This window comes from Scyliorhinus torazame, chromosome 1, assembly GCF_047496885.1.
Source record: "Scyliorhinus torazame isolate Kashiwa2021f chromosome 1, sScyTor2.1, whole genome shotgun sequence".
Taxonomy (NCBI): domain Eukaryota; kingdom Metazoa; phylum Chordata; class Chondrichthyes; order Carcharhiniformes; family Scyliorhinidae; genus Scyliorhinus; species Scyliorhinus torazame.
The window spans coordinates 211,781,524-211,802,853 of NC_092707.1; the positions used below are offsets into that span (position 1 = coordinate 211,781,524).

Consider the following 21,330-nt stretch of genomic DNA (forward strand, 5'->3'; position numbering starts at 1 on the left):
GGGTTCACATTGATCAGGAACAGTGTGTTACACTGTGTGTGGGTTCATATTGATCAGGAACAGTGTGTTCCACTGTGTGTGGGCTCACATTGATCAGGAACAGTGTGTTACACTGTGTGTGGGTTCATATTGATCTGGAACAGTGTGTTACACTGTGTGTGGGTTCACATTGATCAGGAACACTGTGCTACACTGTGTGTGGGTTCATATTGATCAGGAACAGTGTGTTACACTGTGTGTGGGTTCACATTGATCAGGAACAGTGTGTTACACTGTGTGTGGGTTCACATTGATCCGGAACAGTGTGTTACACTGTGTGTGGGTTCACATTGATCCGGTACAGTGTGTTACACTGTGTGTGGGTTCATATTGATCAGGAACAGTGTGTTACACTGTGTGTGGGTTCATATTGATCAGGAACAGTGAGTTACACTGTGTGTGGGTTCATATTGATCAGGAATAGTGTGTTACACTGTGAGTGGGTTCATATTGATCAGGAACAGTGTGTTACAATGTGTGTGGGTTCACATTGATCAGGAACAGTGTGTTACACTGTGTGTGGGTTCATATTGATCAGGAACAGTGTGTTAAACTGTGTGTGGGTTCACATTGATCAGGAACAGTGTGTTACACTGTGTGTGGGTTCATATTGATCAGGAACAGTGTGTTACACTGTGTGTGGGTTCATATCGATGAGGAACAGTGTGTTACACTGTGTGTGGGTTCACATTGATCAGGAACACTGTGTTACACTGTGTGTGGGTTCATATCGATGAGGAACAGTGTGTTACACTGTGTGTGGGTTCACATTGATCAGGAACACTGTGTTACACTGTGTGTGGGTTCACATTGATCAGGAACAGTGTGTTACACTGTGTGTGGGTTCATATTGATCAGGGACAGTGTGTTACACTCTGTGTGGGCTCACATTGATCAGAAACAGTGTGTTACACTGTGTGTGGGTTCACATTGATCAGGAACAGTGTGTTACACTGTGTGTGGGTTCACATTGATCAGGAACAGTGTGTTACACTGTGTGTGTGGGTTCGCATTGATCAGGAACAGTGTGTTACACTGTGTGTGGGTTCACAGTGATCAGGAACAGTGTGTTACACTGTGTGTGGGTTCATATTGATCAGGAACAGTGTGTTACACTGTGTGTGGGTTCACAGTGATCAGGAACAGTGTGTCACACTGTGTGTGGGTTCATATTGATCAGGAACAGTGTGTTACACTGTGTGTGTTCACATTGATCAGGAACAATGTGTTACACTGTGTGTGGGTTCATATTGATCAGGAACAGTGTGTTACACTGTGTGTGTTCACATTGATCAGGAACAATGTGTTACACTGTGTGTGGGTTCACATTGATCAGGAACAGTGTGTTACACTGTGTGTGTTCACATTGATCAGGAACAATGTGTTACACTGTGTGTGGGTTCATATTGATCAGGAACAGTGTGTTACACTGTGTGTGTTCACATTGATCAGGAACAGTGTGTTACACTGTGTGTGGGTTCATATTGATCAGGAACAGTGTGTTACACTGTGTGTGGGTTCACAGTGATCAGGAACAGTGTGTCACACTGTGTGTGGGTTCATATTGATCAGGAACAGTGTGTTACACTGTGTGTGGGTTCATATTGATCAGGAACAGTGTGTTACACTGTGTGTGTTCACATTGATCAGGCACAATGTGTTACACTGTGTGTGGGTTCATATTGATCAGGAACAGTGTTTACACTGTGTGTGGGTTCATATTGATCAGGAACAGTGTGTTGCACTGTGTGTGGGTTCATATTGATCAGGAACAGTGTGTTACACTGTGTGTGGGTTCATATTGATCAGGAACACTGTGTTACACTGTGTGTGGGTTCACATTGATCAGGAACAGTGTGCTACACTGTGTGTGGGTTCATATTGATCAGGAACAGTGTGTTACACTGTGTGTTGGTTCATATTGATCAGGAACAGTGTGTTACACTGTGTGTGGGTACATATTGATCAGGAATAGTGTGTTACATCGTGTGTGGGTTCATATTGATCAGGAACAGTGTGTTGCACTGTGTGTGGGTTCATATTGATCAGGAACAGTGTGTTACACTGTGTGTGGGTTCGTATTGATCAGGAACACTGTGTTACACTGTGTGTGGGTTCACATTGATCAGGAACAGTGTGCTACACTGTGTGTGGGTTCATATTGATCAGGAACAGTGTGTTACACTGTGTGTTGGTTCATATTGATCAGGAACAGTGTGTTACACTGTGTGTGGGTACATATTGATCAGGAATAGTGTGTTACATCGTGTGTGGGTTCATATTGATCAGGAACAGTGTGTCACACTGTGTGTGGGTTCATATTGATCAGGAACAGTGTGTTACCCTGTGTGTCGGTTCATATTGATCAGGAACAGTGTGTTACACTGTGTGTCGGTTCACATTGATCTGGAACAGTGTGTTACCCTGTGTGTGGGTTCACATTGATCAGGAACAGTGTGTTACACTGTGTGTGGGTTCATATTGATCAGGAACAATGTGTTACCCTGTGTGTGGGTTCACATTGATCAGGAACAGTGTGTTACAGTGTGTGTCGGTTCACATTGATCAGGAACAGTGTGTTACACTGTGTGTGGGATCACATTGATCAGGAACAGTGTGTTACACTGTGTGTGGGTTCATATTGATCAGGAACAGTGTGTTACACTGTGTGTGGGTACATATTGATCAGGAACAGTGTGTTACACTGTGTGTGGGTTCTTATTGATCAGGAACAGTGTGTTACACTGTGTGTGGGTTCATATTGATCAGGAACAGTGTGTGTGTTCACATTGATCAGGAACAATGTGTTACACTGTGTGTGGGTTCATATTGATCAGGAACAGTGTGTTACACTGTGTGTGTTCACATTGATCAGGAACAATGTGTTACACTGTGTGTGGGTTCACATTGATCAGGAACAGTGTGTTACACTGTGTGTGGGTTCATATTGATCAGGAACAGTGTGTTCCACTGTGTGTGGGCTCACATTGATCAGGAACAGTGTGTTACACTGTGTATGGGTTCATATTCATCAGGAGTTGAGTCTCTTGGTATACAGGAAGTTATAGACATGGGGCAGGATCCTCCCATCCCTCCCCCCCGACCGGGTCAGAGAATCGCTGGGGGTCGGCGTGAATCCCGCCCCCGCCATCCTCCAAATTCTCTGCCCCCCCCAACAAATATCGGCCCGGCGTGAATCGCGCTGCCCACGTCGGAGGATGGCAGGGACCGGTGCGACTCAATGGGCTCCAGGGCTGCCCGAATTCTCCGGCCCACAATGGGCCGAAGTTCGCCCGTTTTTTGCCAGTCCCGCCGGCGTAAATTGGAGTAGGTCCTTACCAGCGGGACCTGGCGGCGCGGGCGGCCTCCGGAGTTCTTGGGGATCTGGCCCCGGGAGGTGCCCCCACGGTGGCCTGGACCGCGATCGGGGCCCACTGTTCCACGGGCGGGCCTGTGCCGTGGGGGCACTCTATTGTTCCGCACCGGCGCCATTGCCGGTGCGGTAACGAAGCCCTCTGCGCATGTGCGGGGATGACGCCAGCACATGCTGGCACTCCCGCTCATGCGCTGGCCGGCAGAGGCCCTTCGGCGTCGGTTGGCATGGCACCAAGCCACTTTCCCGCCAGCCGGCGGGGCGCAAACCACTCCGGGACGGGCCTAGCCCCTGAAGGTGCGTCCCGCCAGAGTTGCCCGCCCCGCCGATTACGGAGGAATCCTGCCCATGATGGTCAAATAAGCAGAAAAGTGGCTGATGGAATTTAACCCTGAAAAGTGTGAGGTGATACATTTTGGAAGGAGTAATGTGACAAGGAAGTATTCAATGAATGGCCTGACATCGGGAAGTTCCGAGGAACAAAGGGACCTTGGAATGTTTGTCCATAGATCCCAGAAGACAGAAGGGCAGGTTAATGGGGTGGTGAAAAGGCAAATGGGACACTTGCCTTTATCAATCAAGGCATAGATTACAAAAGCAGAGAGGCTATGTTGGAGTTGCATAGAACTTTGGTGAGGCCACAGCTGGAGTACTGTGTGAAATTCTGGTTACCACATTATAGGAATGATGTGGTTGCACTGGAGGGAGTGCAAGAGGCAATTCAACAGGATGTTACCTGGGATAGAACATTGAAGCTACGAAGCAAGGTTGGATAGGCTTGGGTTGTTTTCGCTGGAGCAGAGAAGACTGAGGAGCAACCTGATCGAGGTGTACACGATTATGAGGGGCATGGACAGGGCGGATAGGGAGCAGCTGTTCCCCTTAGTTGAAGGGTCTGTTACGAGGGGACACAAGTTCAAGGTGAAGGACAGAAGGTTTAGGGGGGATTTGAGGGTGGTGACGGTCTGGAATGCACTTCCTGGGAGGGTGGTAGAGGCGGATGGCCTCACATCCTTTAAAACGTACCTGGATTAGAACTTGGCACGTCGTAACATAGAAGGCTCTGGGCCAAATGTTGGCAAACAGGATTAGGTAGGCAGGTCAGGTGTTTTTCATGCATCGGTGCAGACTCAATGGACCAAAAGGCCTCTTCTGTGCTGTATTATTCTGTGATTCTGCTCCCATTTCCTCCCACAGTCCAAAGGTGCGCAGGTTAGGTGGATTGGCCATGTTAAATTGCCCCTTAATGTCCAAAAGGTTAGGTAGGGTAATGGGGTTTGGGGGATTCTATGATTGTATCTAGGTTTACTGATGAAACAAATTTATATGGGACAGTAAGCTCTGAGAAGAACACAATGGGCCCTAGTTTTCCCCTGTGTCAAGTCCTGGCTCGCTGAAATTACAAGAGTTTAAAGTACACTAACCAGTTCTGGAAGACTGGCGGGAGTTGTGTGGAGCCGGCAGTGTAAGAGTCCCTGCAGGCCACCATGCACTTCCGGTGAACTTAGGGAGGGTCACACCCCTGTTATACTTCCCTGGCTGCCAGAAAGCATCTGGGGCCCAATGAACCCGAAAGGCCAGGGAGAAGGAAAGTGTCCATGTAAGTGGGGCGTTGGGTCCATCCACAGGGTGGGAGGGGTCTGTGGGGGGGACGGAAGTGGTCGGGTCCACTTGGGGGCATTGTCGGGACCTCTACTGGGAGTTGGCAGGTCCAGTCATTGGGGGGAGGGGGGGCAGGTCCGCTCTCAATGGTGGGGTTCGAGTCTGCTCTGTATTTGCATTAATTCTTATTAGCTCTCGTGAAGCTCTGTTGTATTAATGTATTCACTGGAAGTGACACCATAAGTCCCAGCACAGGACAGAGAGAGGAGCATCCATGTAAGAGATAACACACTGCAAATAAAGCTCTGTTGTTTTAAGCCTCCATGCTCCCTAGTAAAGGTAAAGTCTCCCTGGTCCCAGATGACAATAGGCTGTTTTCCCCTTTGAGAGGAAGAGCTGACTGGTGGTGGTTTAACCTTTGGATCACCACACCTCAGGCGATGAGCAAGTTTGAGAAGGCAGGGCCTACATGAAGGCTCCCTAATATCAGATTGCCAAAACACAACATGAAACTGGCGACGAGGACTACGAACATACGCTGATTAGACACTGGGGAAAATAAATGTACCTGAGAAAAGTTAGAAAAAGAAAGGTTCATCTTTTCACTCGACGTGACATATGCTATCGGGAACTAAGGGGCTCGGTGCTCGTGAGTAACGATAATCTGTCTGCAGGACAGATTATACAACTGGCTGATAAATAAAAGGGTTGTTGTCTCGTGGGTGAGAGAATCAATGTAGCTGCTGAAAATGTGGTTGTGAAATGTGCATACGGGAAACCTCCATTAGTAGAAAAATGGTAGGAGTTTTTGATGTGGTTTGATGAAGATTTGGAGCGATGGAGCTCCTACACTGAGCGTTTTGATTATGTTGCTCAGGCAAACAAAATAGCTGAAGCTATTATGGTGTCCACTTACCTGGAGCATGAGGGGGGAAACGTTTAATCCCTCAGGTTGGAGGATGATGAATGGGGGAGACTTGTGCATCTGGGGTCAGGTGGTAGAGGAATCCCATTGGGGTGGGGGGGATGTTGGGATTGCACTGGGAGTTAATTGTGCAATGAGAAAGGATTAATTAGCAACGTAGTGGATCAATATCCTTTAGGGAAGAGTGACCATAATATGGTACAATCCTTCATTAAGATGGAGAGTGACAGTTAAGTCTGAATCAAGTGTCCTGAACATAAAGAAAGCTAACTTTGATGGTATGAGATGTGTATTGGCTGGGATAAGGTGGCTAAGGATACTTAAGATGTTGACGGTGGATAGGCAATGGCAGACATTTAGAGAACACATGGATGAACTTCAATAATTGTACACCCCTATCTGGCGCAAGAGTAAGGTGGGGAAGGTGGCTCAACCATGGCTAACAAGGGAAATTAGGGATATTGTTAAAGCCAGAGAGGAGGCATACAAATTGGCCAGAAAAAGCAGCAAGCCTGAGGACTGGGAGCAATTTAAAATTCAGTAGAGAAAGACAAAGGGTTTAATTTGGAAGGGGAAAATACAATACAAGAGTAAGCTTGCAGAAAACATAAAAACTGCAAAAACGTCTATAGATATGTGATGAGAAAAAGACTGATGAAGATAAATGTAGGTCCCTTACAGTTAGAATCAGGTGAATTCATAATGGGCAACAAAGAGATTGCAGAACAGTTGAACAATTACTTTGGATCTGTCTTCACTAAGGAGGACACAAATAACCTTCTGGAAATACTAGAGGCCAGAGGGTCTAGCATGAAGGAGGAACTGACGGAAATCCTTATTAGTCAAGAAATTCTATTGAGGAAATTGATGGGATTAAAACGCCATACGTCTCCAGGGCCTGATGCTCTGCATCAAAGATTACTTAAGAAAGTAGTCCGAGAAATAGTGGACGCATTGGTGATCATTTTCCAGTATTCTATAGACTCTGGAAGAGTTCCTATAGGTTGGAGGGAAACCCCACTTTTTAAAAAAGGAGGGAGAGAGAAAACAGGGAATTCTCGACTGGTTAGGCTGGCATCGGTGGTGGGGAAAATGCTGGAGTGAATTATTAAGGATGAAATAAATGAGCATTTGGAAAGTGGGGACAGAATCAGTCCAAGTCAGCATGGATTCACTGAAGGGAAATCATGCTTGACAAATCTTCTGGAATTGTTTGAGGATGTGAACAGTAGAGTGGACAAAGGTGAACCAGTGGATGTTGTGTATCTGGACTTTCAAAAGGCTTTTGGCAAGGTCCCACACAAGAGATTAGTGAGCAAAATTAAAGCGCATGGTATTGGGGGTAATGTATTGACGTGGATGGAGAACTGGTTGGTAGAGTGGGAATAAATAGGTCCTTTTCAGAGTGACAGGCAGTGACTAGTGGGGTACCGCAGGGTTCAGTGCTGGAACCCCAGCTGTAAACAAAAACATTAATGATTTGGGCGAAGGAATTACATTCAATATCTTCAAATTTGCAGTCGGCACTAAGCTGGATAGCAGTGTGCGCTGTGAGGAGAATGTAAAGAGGCTGCAGGGTGACTTAAGACAGGCTGGCTGAGTGGGCAAATATTTGGCAGATGCAATATAATATGGGTCAACATGAAGTTTTCCACTTTGGTGGCAAAAACAGGAAGGCAGATTATTTTGGTGGCAGTTTAGGAAAAGGGGAAATGCAACGAGACCTGGGTGTCATAGTGGAACAGTAACTGAAGGTTGGCATGCAGGTACAGCAGGCGGTCAGGAAAACTAATGGCATGCTGGCCTTCAGAGTGAGAGGATTTGAGTATAGATGTAGGATGTCTTGCTGCAGTAATACAGGGCCTTGGTGAGGCCACACCTTGAGTATTGTGTGCAGTTTTGGTCTCCTACTTTGAGGACATTCTTACTATTGAGTGTTCAGCGAAGGTTCACCAGACTAATTCCCGGGATGGCAGGACTGACATACGAAGAAAGCTTCAATTGACTGCGCTTGTACTCATTGGAGTTTGGAAGAATGAGAGGGGATCTCATAAAAACATATAAAAATCCTGATGGAACTGGATAGGCTCGATGCGGGAAGAATGTTCACGATGTGGGGGATGCTCAGAACTAGGGGTCACAGCCTAAGAATAAGAGGTAAACCAATCAGGACTGAGATGAGGAAGAATTTCTTCTCTCAGTGAGTTCTGAACTTGTGGAATTCTCTAGCACAGAAAGCTGTTGGGGCCAGTTCGGTGGATATATTCAAGAGGGAGCTGGACTTGGCCCTTGCAGCTAAAAGGATAAAGGGGTATGGAGAGAAAGCGGGAGTGGGATACTAAATTTGCATGATCAGCCCTGATCATAGTGCACCCTCGAAGAGCCGAATGGCCTATTCCTGCACATATTTTCTATTTTTCTATGTCTATGTTTCTATTAGTAAGGGAGCAGTGTGTGGAATGTGGGGGATGGCCCTTACGGGGCTCAACCTAGGTATTTAAAATAGTTAAGTTAGAAGCAGTTAATTTGATCTAACTCTTTCAGAGTAACTATTGATGTAAAACCGACAGAGCCATTTGAAATTTTCAATTTAAATCTCTTCTGTCGGATGCTTCCCAGCACAGTGCAATTGTCCTGGGACGTTCGCGCTTCTGGGCAATTGCTGAGATCCAAACAGGTCAGTAGCAAGAGGATGAGTCCAAATCATCAAGTAGCAGCACTGAGAATATGAATTTTATCTCTGAAAAATCTGGGATAAGCTTCACCTGGAGTTGAATTTTTGTATCAAAACTCCTCACTGTGTGTGTGTGTACGAATGTGCACGCCATACCAGTGGGAAATTGATATAACCAAGACTCCCAAGATTCCCCATTATGGTCTGAAACTCCAGTGAGAAATGAAACTGTTCCCTAACTAAGTCTAATCCTTTCACCATTAAATACCTTCATACCAGGAACCCCAGGGGTGCCGTCCTTGCCATCGATGCCTGGTAATCCCTACAATAAAACACACAGGACAGAGTAAGTAAAGGGAATCCACGTGTGGAAAATGAGTACATCAATACAAAGTTTATATGGTGGAACACTCATCAGATCAATTCTTGTTTTTCAGTGAGGAAGTGATGCTACGGTCATCTATATCCTCAGGAAGCAGACACCAGCCTTGGAGGGAGTGCAGCATAGATTCACCAGCATGATATGTGTTATGGGTAATATAATTATATAAAGAACATAAGAACTAGGAGCAGGAGTAGGCCATCTGGCCCCTCGAGCCTGCTCCACCATTCAATGAGATCATGGCTGACCTTTTGTGGACTCAGCTTCACTTTCCGGCCCGAACACCATAACCCTTAATCCCTTTATTCTTCAAAAAACTATCTATCAGGGGGCGGGATTCTCCGACCCCCCGCCGGGTCGGAGAATCACCGGGGGCTGGCGTGAATCCCGCCCCCGCCGGTTGCCGAATTCTCCGGCACCGGATATTCGGCGGGGGCGGGAATCACGCCGCGCCGGTTGGCGGGCCCCCCCGGCGATTCTCCGGCCCGGATGGGCCGAAGTCCCGCTGCTGGAATGCCTGTCCCGCCGGCGTGGATTAAACCACCTCTCTTACTGGCGGGACAAGGCGGCGCGGGCGGGCTCCGGGGTCCTGGGGGGGGAGGGGGGGGGGCGGGACGACCTGGCCCCGGGGGGTGCCCCCACGGTGGCCTGGCCCGCGATCGGGGCCCACCGATCTGCGGGCGGGCCTGTGCCGTGGGGCACTCTTTTCCTTCTGCCTTCGCCACGGTCTCCACCATGGCGGAGGCGGAAGAGACCCCCTCCACTGCGCATGCGCGGGGATGCCGTGAGCGGCCGCTGACGCTCCCGCACATGCGCCGCCCGGCAAAGTCAGTTTCGCGCCAGCTGGCGGGGCACCAAAGGCCTTTCCCGCCAGCTGGCGGGGCGGAAATCAGTCCGGCGCGGGCCTAGTCCCTCAAGGTTAGGGCTTGGCCGCTCAAGATACAGAGGATTCCGCACCTTCGGGGCGGCGCGATGCCGGACTGATTCGCGCCGTTTTTGGCGCCGGTCGGCGGACATCGCGCCGATTGAGGAGAATTCCACCCCTGATCTTAAAAACATTCAATGAGGGAGCCTCTACTGCTTCACTGGGCAAGGAATTCCATAGATTCACAACCCTTTGGGTGAAGAAGTTCCTCCTAAACTCAGTCTTAAATCTACTTCCCCTTATTTTGAGGCTATGCCCCCTAGTTCTACTTTCATCTGCCAGTGGAAACAACCTGCCCCCATCTATCCTATCTATTCCCTTCATAATTTTATATGTTTCTATAAGATCCCCCCCTCATCCTTCTAAATTCCAACGAGTACAGTCCCAGTCTACTCAACCTCTCCTCGTAATCCAACCCCTTCAACTCTGGGATTAACCTACTGAATCTCCTCTGCACACCCTCCAGTGCCAGTATGTCCTTTCTCAAGTAAGGAGACCAAAACTGAACACAATACTCCAGGTGTGGCCTCACTAGCACCTTATCCAATTGCAGCATAACCTCCCTAGTCTTAAACTCCATCCCTCTAGCAATGAAGGACAAAATTCCATTTGACTTCTTAATCACCTGTTGCACCTGTAAACCAACTTTTTGCGACTCATGTACTAGCACACCCAGGTCTCTCTGCACAGCAGCATGTTTTAATATTTTGTCATTTAAATAATAATCCCTTTTGCTGTTATTCCTACCAAAATGGATAACCTCACATTTGTCAACATTGTATTCCATCTGCCAGACCCTAGCCCATTCACTTAGCCTATCCAAATCCCTCTGCAGACTTCCAGTATCCTCTGCACTTTTTGTTTTTTGACTCATCTTAGTGTCGTCTGCAAACTTGGACACATTGCCCTTGGTCCCCAACTCCAAATCATCTATGTAAATTGTGAACAATTGTGGGCCCAACACTGATCCCTGAGGGACACCACTAGCTACTGATTGCCAACCAGAGAAACACCCATTAATCCCCACTCTTTGCTTTCTATTAATTAACCAATCCTCTATCCATGCTACTACTTTCCCCTTAATGCCATGCATCTTTATCTTATGCAGCAACCTTTTGTGTGGCACCTTGTCAAAGGCTTTCTGGAAATCCAGATATACCACATCCATTGGCTCCACGTTATCTACCGCACTGGTAAGATTCCACTAAATTAGTTAGGCACGACCTGCCCTTTATGAACCCATGCTGCGTCTGCCCAATGGGACAATTTCCATCCAGATGCCTCGCTATTTCTTCATTGATGATAGATTCCAGCATCTTCCCTACTACCGAAGTTAAGCTCACTGGCCTATAATTACCCGCTTTCTGCCTACCTCCTTTTTTAAACAGTGGTGTCACGTTTGCTAATTTCCAATCCGCCGGGACCACCCCAGAGTCTAGTGAAGTTTGGTAAATTATCACTAGTGCATTTGCAATTTCCCTAGCCATCTCTTTTAGCACTCTAGGATGCATTCCATCAGGGCTAGGAGACTTGCCTACCTTTAGCCCCATTAGCTTGCCCATCACTACCTCCTTAGTGATAACAATTCTCTCAAGGTCCTCACCTGTCATAGCCTCATTTCCATCAGTCACTGGCATGTTATTTGTGTCTTCCACTGTGAAGACTGACCCAAAAAACCTTTTCAGTTCCTCAGCCATTTCCTCATCTCCCCAATATTAAATCTCCTTTCTCATCCTCTAAAGGACCAATATTTACCTTAGCCACTCTTTTTTGTTTTATATATTTGTAGAAACGAAAAGGCACCAATCACTTACAAGGGAGTGGGTAAGAACATTGTGGGGTCATTTATTATAGGTACATGATGTACATGTAGACATAAAGATATTTCCAAAATGTACATAAAGCTGGAAGCCATCAGCAGCAGAGCTGTGCGCGCGCGCACTCTGCTTAAAGAAAAAGTGAAAAAAAAAACTGGATCACATGACACACATCCTTACTCGTGATGAGATGCTGCAATCCCTTTTAGGCATTTTACAACAATACCAAGACGAAAGGATTTTATTTTTTTTCCAATTAAGGGGCAATTTAGCATGGCCAATCCACCTACCCTGAACATCTTTGGGTTGTGGGGCGAGACCCACGCAGACACGGGGAGAATGTGAAAACTTCACACAACAGTAACCCAGGACTGGGATTGAACCTGGGTCCTCGGTGCTGTGAGGCAGCAGTGCTAAGCACAGCGCCACCATACCGCCTTATTAAAGGAGTAAATTATCAAGGCGGGTTGCATAGATTAGACTTGTATTCAGATGTATATTGGTTAGTCAAGCTTCACAATGGTGATTGAGACATTGGTATGTTCAAAAAAACACTGGCTTACTTCATACAACTGAACTGTGTACAGCTGTGCATGACAAAATATTACACTGCTGAAGCCATGAACATACTCTCCTCCTCTCCTCATCATGGGTTCACTGGCATCATTATTATAGGAGGTGCTATTGACACATTCCCAACATTAACCCTTACAAACACTAATGCTAAATGTTCCTTTGTGCATAGAAGATTAAAGGTGATTCTATTGAGATGCTTAAGTTATAACGATTTGATAGGGTGGAGAATCTATGTCGTCTGAAATCTAAAACAAAGGTTAGAACCATAGAATTAGAGCTGTCCAGGTGCGATGCCAGAAAGCACATCGTCACACAACAGACCATGAAGTCAGAAACTCTCCCATTAAAAAGCCTCTGAGACGAATCTCAGTTGAAAACTTCAAAACTAAGGCTGATACAGTGTTAGGAGTGGATATTATTGAATCAAACAGGTAAATAGAGTTGAGATGCAGAACAACCGTGGTCTAACTGAATGATGGAACAAGATCGAAAGGCTAAAATGTTCTCCTGTTCCTATCCACCCCGTGTTGAGCTGAGGTGTAGATTTGATTGATCTCAGCGGTTCTGTTCTACCTTGCCCAAATAGCCATTCTCCATGACAATGAATACCAGTGAAACATTCTGCCATGGAGAGTCTCATCACCTCAGCCTGATTCAGTCCTCTGCCCACCATCCATGCAGCTGTACTATCCAATGCCAGCCATCAGAGCAGAAACATCAGCCTAACCTAACTGAGCACAGACTGTAAATGTCTGCCACTTGGCTGAAATCCGCTACCTCTATTCAGACCAGAGACAAAATCCCAGCAACAACCCGGCACTGTACGATTCAACATCAACTCAACATTACAAATAACAAATGAATCGTCCACATCTAAAAATAATTCATTGATTGGCAGCACTCAGGTCCGGCTGTGAGCCTATTGCTATTAATAAATATAAAATGACTTACGTTTTGTCCCTTGAGTCCAGTGAGACCTAGCCGTCCCCTTTGCCCTCGCCCTCCCTGCAAAGAGGCATTTCAGACAGAAATCAGGAAATGAGTGAAATGGATGAACAATTGGACAATATTTCCGCCAAAATACATTTCACAGAGAGAAAAAGGCCATAGCTGAGGAGCAATGGCAGCAGAGACACTGGTCTTATTATGTATATTAGTATCAATGTGGACAAAAAGAAATCCTGCTCTTGACAGTGTAGATCTGCGAACCAGGCTACCAAGGTGTCTATACTCAGGCCCACATTCCCCACAAATAAACACTCTGCTTGTATTGTGACGCTTAGCTATGAGAGGAAAATTACACTACAACTAAAACATTTTAATGATGTGCAATACTCAACCAATCACTTCAAATCAATTGGGACGTTGATACATGGGATACAGTACAGCTAAGTGCAGGTGAGCCTGAAGTTCCAGAAGTGAATCAGATTACCCAATCTCTGACCTCCTCTTATAACCACGGTATTTATATGGTTGGTTTGGGTAAGCTTCTGGTCAATGGTAACCCCCAGGATATTGATAGTAGGGAATTCAGCGATGGTAATAATTTTTAAAAAGTACTGGAAAAACTCAGCATGTGTGGAGAGTGAAACAAAGTTAACGTTCGAGTCCAATGGTAATGTTGTTGAATGTCAAGGGGAGGCTGGTGTACTCTTGTTAGATGTGGTCATTGCCTGGCACTTGTGTGACGTGAATGTTACTTACCAATTATCAGCCCAAATATTAAAGTTGTCCAGGTTTTGCTGCATGTGGACACGGACTGCTTCAGTACCTGACAGGTTGTGAATGATACTGCCCATTGTGTAATTATCAGTGTACACTCCTACTTCTGAACTTAAGATAAAGGGAAGGTCATTGACGAAGCAGCTGGTTGGCCGCGGACACTACCCTGAGAAACTCCGGCAGTGATGTCCCAGGACTATGATAGACCTCCAACAGTCCTAACTATCTTCCTTTGTGCTCAGTATGACTCCAAACAGTGGAGAGTTTTCCGCCTCATTCACATTGACTCCAGTTTAGCTAGGACTCCTTGATGCCATACTCGGTCAAATACTATCTTGATATCAAGGGCAGTCATTCTCACCTCTTGAGTTCAGCTCTTTTGTCCATGTTTGAACCAAGGCTGTAATGAGGTCAGGAGCTGAGTGACCCTGGTGGAACCCAAACTGAGCATCAGTGAGCAGGTTATTGCTGAGTAAATGCTGCTTGATAGCACTGTTGATAACCCCTTTCATCACTTTACTGATGATCGAGAGTAGACTGATGGGGCAGAAGCTGCTTTTTATAGACAGGACATACTGGGTAATTTTAGATATTGTCGGGTAGATGCCAGTGTTGGTAGCTGTCCTCAGCAGCTTGGCACGGGCACAGCTGGTTCCGGAGCACAAATCTCCAGTATTATTGCCGGGATATTGTCAGGGTCCATAGCCTTTGCAGTATCCAGTATCTTCAGCTGTTTATTAAAAAATAATTTTCAGGGGACGTGGGCTTCGCTTCCACGACCAGCATTTATTGCCCACCCCTAATTGAGGGGGCATTTCAGAGTTAACCACATTGTTGTGGAGCTGGAGTCACATGAAGGCCAGGCCAGGTAAGGATGGGAAATTTCCAAAGTACACTAGTGAACCAGATGGGTTTTACAATAATTGAGAATGGTTTCATGGTCAACATTAGACCTTTAATTCCAGATTACTTTTACTGAATTCAAATTCCACAATCTGCCATGGTGGGATTCGAACCCCAGTCTCCAGAGCATTACCTGGATCTCTGGGTTACAAGTCCAGTGACAATATGACTTCACCACTGCCTCATATTGGCTGAAGACTGGCATGTTTGATGTTGGGGACATCCACTCAGCGCTTCTGGCTGAAGATGGTTGCAAATGCCAGAAGCGGTGACTGGATTGTGGGATTGCTTAGCTCTGTCTATTACTTGCTGCTTATGCTGCTTGGCACACTCCTGTGTTGTAGCTTCACCAGGTTGACACCTCATTTTTCAGTATGCCTGATATTGCTCCTGGCATGCTCTCTGCACTCTTCATTGAACCAGGATTAATCCCCTGGTTTGGTGGAAATGGTAGAGTGGTAGATATGTCATTCCATGAAGTTGAAAACTATGGTTGCATACAATTCCGCGGTTGTTAATGGCCACAGCACCTCATGATTTGAGTCGTTAGATCTAATCTGAATCTACCCCATTTAGCATGGTGGTGGTGCCACACAACGCGATGGAGGGTATCCTCACTGAGAAGATGAGACTTTGTTTGAACAAGGATTGTACAAAGGTCATTCCTACTGATACTATCATGGACAGATGCATCTGTGGCATCTCCTGTTGGTTCCCTCATCACCTCCTGCAGACCCAGTCTGACAGATATGCCTTTCAGAGCACGCCCAGTTTGGTCTGTAGTGGTGCCACTGAACCACTCTTGGGATGGATATTGAAGTCTTCCCACCCAGAGTATATTCTCCGCCATTGCTACACTCAGTGCTTGATCGAAGTGATGTTCAACATGGAGGATTACTGATTCATTCGCTCAGGGAGGCCAGTTGACAGTAATCGGCAGGAGGTTTCCGTGCCCATGTTTGACTTGATGCCATGAGACTTCATGGGCTCTGAATGCAATGTTGAGGACACACAGGAAATTCCCTCCTGACCATATATCTCTGTGCCCCCAGCTCCACTGTGTCTGTTCTGCCGGTGGGACAGGGCATACCCAGGAATGGTAATGAAGGGTTCTGGGCCATTGTCTCTGAGGTATGATCCATTGAGTGTGACACGTTGAGTTCAAGAGCAATGAAGGATGGGCAATAAAATACTGGCGTAGCCAGCGACACCCACATCCTGGGTTATTATTTTTTAAATGCCAGGCTGTTGCTGGACTATTCCGTGGGACAGCTCTCCTAATTCGCGCACAAGACCCCAGATGTCAGTGGGGAGGACTTGGCAGGGTTGACAGGGCTAGATGTGACTTTGTTGTGTTCGGGACCTAGGATACTGTGTGGTCCATCCCAATTTTTATTCTCTTTTCAAATTTTCTGCAGCAGTTTGATGCAACGGAATGGCTTGTTCAGCCATTTCAGAGGGCATTTAATAGGAGCCACATGTCAGCCAGACAGGTTAAGATGGCAGATTTCCTTCCTTAAAGGACATTTTTTCACCAGTTAGATTTCTCTGGTAATGTGGTAGTTTTCATGGTTATTATTAATACTGAATTTTATTCCAGATTTATCTACCGGAGTTTAACCTACTCCACTGCCATGTTGGGATTTAAACAGTTGGGCTGAATTTTCCCCTCCCCGGGAGGCAGTGAAGGGGAAGCCAGGGACTAGCAGACAGGCGGGATATGTAATCAGGGGGTAATGCCATGGGTGATGTTGGTAGCACCACCCACCCACCTGCCTCTGCTGCGTTTTTCTCCATGTCTGGCTGAGGCCAGCATCAAGTGCGAAGCCCAATAACTTTCACTGCTTGAGTGGGCGATGGACAGAAACTGTGGTGGTGGTGGGGGAGGAGAGTGGGTACCACCTTCACAGGCCCTCAGAGCCGATTGGAAGCTTCCCCATCCCAAGGTCTTCGACCCCATTCCCACATTTCTCCTCCCACCACAGCCTGACTACCTATGTCCCCAAACCCTGCCGAGCCCTCTCTACACCAGGGTCTACCAGCCTGGCTCTGTCAATATCCCTCTCACTCACCTCAGTTTCCAGCTCCAATAGTAATCTTTGTTGGCAACTGGATGCAGTCCCAGCAGTGACCACCACTCCAGGTGGCACTGTGAGGCCAGAAAGCTGCTGACCATTTGGTGGGGCCAGCAGCACTTGGGAGCAGGACTACTTCCTCTGGTGGCTAAGGCCTGGCGACTATTAGATTGTTGCGCTGTGAGCTGGCAGAGTGAGAGCAGGTTCACCCTTGACATTTATGCTGGAGAATGGTGGGGGGAGGGAAGAATACTGGCTATCACCCCATGTCTCCTAGCCTGGATATTATTTGAGTTACGTTTGAGCACTGTGATCTGTGACAATGCTAGATTACGTCAACACTCCTCAAGATGCTCCATTAATTTCCTTATATTACAGCATTGGCAATTTTAATAAACACTTCAGCAAGTACAAAAGCTCCTTCAGGATGTCTTGAGGTTGTGACAGGTGCTGTACAAAGCTCTTTATTTCCGTTCAGTAACACTGGGGCAAACTGAGGTTAAGGTACAATTTTGAAATAACTCACCCTGTCTCCTTTGTCACCAAAATCTCCAAGGGGCCCCTCAGGACCTTGTTTACCCTGGAAACAGAGAGTAAGAAATTAGTCAGGTTGTCAATTTGATAGCTTAAACATGGCTGTAATTCAAGACCTGGGAGATGGGGGAGAAGGTTGGAATGATAGGGGGTGATGGGGTTAGGGGAGTGATTGGTGGGGGGGTGGAGTGTGGGGGGGGGGGGGATACTGGCTAACATCCCACTCTAATATTTAAAAAGGGAGGTAGAGAGAAAACGGAATTATAGACCAGTAAGCCTAACATCAGTAGTGGGGTAAATTCTCAAATCCATTATCAAGGAGTTTATAGCGAAGCATGTAGAAAACAGTGGCCGGATCAGACAGTCAGCACGGATTTATGAAGGGGAAATCATGCTGGACAAATCTACTGGAATTCTTTGAAGATGTAACCAGTACAGTTGACAAGGGGTAGCCGATGTCGTATATTTGGACTTTCAGAAAGCGTTTGACAAAGTCACAAAATCCTGTACGAGATTATCATGCAAGATTAAAGCACATGGGATTGGGGGAAATGTATTGAGGTGGATAGAAAACTGGTTGGCAGAAAGGAAACAAAGAGTAGAAATTAACGGGTCCTTTTCAAATTGGCAGACAGTAACCAGTGGGGTGCCACAGGGATCGGTGCTGGGACCCCAGCTGTTCACAATATATATGACATGGATCAGAGAACAAAATGTAACATTTCAAAGTTTGCAGATGATACCAAGTTGGGTGGGAGGGTGAACTGTGACAAGATGCAGAGATCTTTTAGCATGATCTGGACAGGTTTGGTGAGTGGGCAAATAAATGGCAGATGCAGTATAATTTGGATAAGTGTGAGGTTATTCACTTTGGAAGCAAAAACAGGAAGGCAGATTACTACCTGAATGGCTGTAAATTGGGAGAGAGGAGTGTGCAGTGGGACCTGGGTGTCCTTGTGCACCAGTTGCTGAAGGTAAGCATGCAGGTGCAGCAGGCGGTACAGAAGGCAAATAGCATGTTGGCCTTCATTGTGAGAGGTTTCGAGTACAGGAGCAGGGATGTATTGTTGAATTATACAGGGCGTTGGTGAGGCCACACCTAGAATACTGTGTGCAGTTTTGGTCTCCTTTTCTGAAGAAGGATGTTCTTGCTCTTGAGGGAGTGCAGCGATGGTTTACCAGGCTGATACCGGGGATGGCGGGATTGACGTGTGAGGAGCGATTGACTAAGTTAAGATTATTTTCACTGGAGTTCAGGCGAATGAGGTGGGATCTCAGAGAGACTTATAAAATTCTATCAGGACGAGCTAGGGTGGATGTAGGGAGGATGTTCCCAATGGTGGGTGTGCCCAGAACCAGGGGTCACAGTCTGACCATTTAGGACAGAGATGAGGAGACATTTCTTCACCCAAAGAGTGGTGAGCCTGTGGAATTCATTACCACGGGACATGGTTGCGGCGAAGACATTGAATTCATTCAAGAGACGGCTAGATATGGCACTTGAGGCGAATGGGATCAAAAGTTATGGGGAGAAAGCAGGATTAGGCTATTGAGTTGGAAGATCAGCCATGATCGTGACGAATGGTGGAGGAGGCTCAAAAGGCCAAATGGCCTCCGCCTGCTCCTATCTTCTATGTTTCTATGCCTCCAGACAATGAGTCTGGGTCTCTATATTGCGGGTCCAGCAACATCAGCATGATGCTATTGATATTAACAGGAAAAGACAAGGTAAATAAAGAAAAACTATTTCCACTATTTGGAGATTCTAAAACGGGCTAGACTGTTCAGGAGAGAAGTTAGGAAGCACTTCTTCACTCAAAGCGTGGTAGAGGTTTGGAACTCTCTCCTACAAACAGCAGTTGAAGCAAGGTCAGTTGTTAATTTTAAATGCTGTGACACCCAGAGTTACACTTTCGTACACCGCCCCAAGAATCATTATTAATGAGATAACAAAGTATCAAAGAGGAGGAATTCCCACGTTAATACCTACGACTTTGAAAACAATAAACTGCCTAAGCGCAATTAGTCTCCAACTGACCCAGAAAGATTTTCAACAACAGCACTCAGTTGCTTTGAAGCAATACAGAAAGTGCACACTGCAGCTGACTGACCACACTGGACCCATTATGCCCTTATAGCCACAAGCTACTGAAATCTGTGGATCTTTTTACGTTGTATAAAGGGTTTACCTTTTATTAACTGGAGTCTTTTATATAATTAATCATCCTGTAATTCTACTTTTCTCCTCCTTCCAGATCCCTACTTGGTAACTGCCCCATAGCAGCATTGCTGCAAGCAGAAGGAGGTAGTAGCTGCATATCAGCATCTCATCACTGGCACAGTATGCAGAATATTTCCTAGCGTGACCTTGGAATGAGGCAAAATCCACACAGAATGGCAGCAATATTGACAAACCCCAGGCTGTGAGTGAGCACCCAGTCTCAGAAAAAGCACCAGACGTAAATACTAGCAAATGCTCTGTGGCATTGCTCACGACAGGCCAGTAATACAATGTGTAAGGACAGGAATGGTTGAACAGGTGGCACAAAACCTTTTATTCTGGTGAAAGAGCATTTCATCTCGAAATGCTTTAAGTAATAATTACATCAACAATTACTGTGGTTTTGATGTCATACAGAAAGCTAAACACAACTGCAGTGTGCATTTTCTGTATTGCTTCAAGGCAACTGAGTGCTATTGTTGTACTTATTTCTGGGTCAGTTAAAGACTAATTGTGCTTAGGCAGGTTATTGGTTTCAAGGGTTTCTCTGTATTCTGGCAATTATTGGGCTGGATTCTCCGATTCTGAGACTAAGTGCTGACGCCGGTGTGGAAACGGTGGCGTTTTACGACCGAAGAAACGGCTCAAAACGGCCACCGATCCCCCGTCTGGTGGGGGGCTATCAGGCACGCAGCGTAGAGCACCCGGCTCTAGCTGGGGATAGGGCTGGAGAATTGCTGGGTCCGTGGCCGCGCATGCGCACGGCGGTGGCCTGCAGCGACTGCGCTGTGCAACATGACGCTGGTCACGCACGGGCGCAGCCTGTCAAATAGTGACCTCCTTTGGCCAGTCTCGCCAACCCTGGACCATCCCCCAGCCCCCGCCAAAGCCTCCCCTGCCCGCGGGTCATCGGTGGGATGGCCTCAGTTAACCTCCTGAGGCTGTCCAGCGTACTCCTAGAGTATGGCATTTTGGAGGGGGCGGAGCATTGCAAAAGCGGCACCTCCCCCGATTTCGGCGCCAGCGTGGATTCTCTGGCTGATTGCCGAACGCAATTTCGGCATCGGAGACCGGAGAATCCCGCCCATTGTTTCTTCAAGCATAACACTGGAATTTGGACTTGCCATAGGTAGGTGTGTGTTGATTGGTGGTTCAAACCTAGGGCGAAATTCTCCGGAAACAGCGCGATGTCCGCCGACTGGCGCCCAAAACGGCGCAAATCAGACGGGCATCGCGCCGCCCCGCATCTTTGGGGGCCGAGCCCTAACCTTGAGGGGCTAGGTCGGCGCCGGACGAATTTCCGCCCCGCCAGCTGGCGGAAAAGGCCTTTGGTGCCCCGCCAGCTGGCGCGGAAATGACATCTCTGGGCGGCGCATGCGCTGGAGCGTCAGCGGCCGCTGACAGCTTCCCACGCATGCGCATTGGAGGGAGTTTCTTCTGCCTCCGCTATGGTGGAGACCGTGGCGAAGGCGGAAGGGAAAGAGTGCCCCCACAACACAGGCCCGCCCGCGGATCGGTGGGCCCCGATCGCGGGCCAGGCCACCGTGGGGGCACCCCGGGGC

General features: G+C 47.2%; 1 protein-coding gene across 2 annotated transcripts in view; it reads right to left on the minus strand.

Moving 5' to 3' along the window:
* Window positions 1-21,330, minus strand: part of col9a2 (procollagen, type IX, alpha 2) — a 255,307-nt gene that overhangs the window by 97,709 nt on the left and 136,268 nt on the right. For both annotated transcript variants that reach the window (XM_072502259.1, XM_072502256.1), the window contains 3 exons: window positions 17,540-17,593; window positions 13,265-13,318; window positions 8,882-8,935 (listed from right to left, as the gene is read on the minus strand). In XM_072502259.1, coding sequence (XP_072358360.1) covers window positions 8,882-8,935; window positions 13,265-13,318; window positions 17,540-17,593 — 162 coding nt within the window. The remainder of the gene's footprint in view (window positions 1-8,881; window positions 8,936-13,264; window positions 13,319-17,539; window positions 17,594-21,330) is intronic.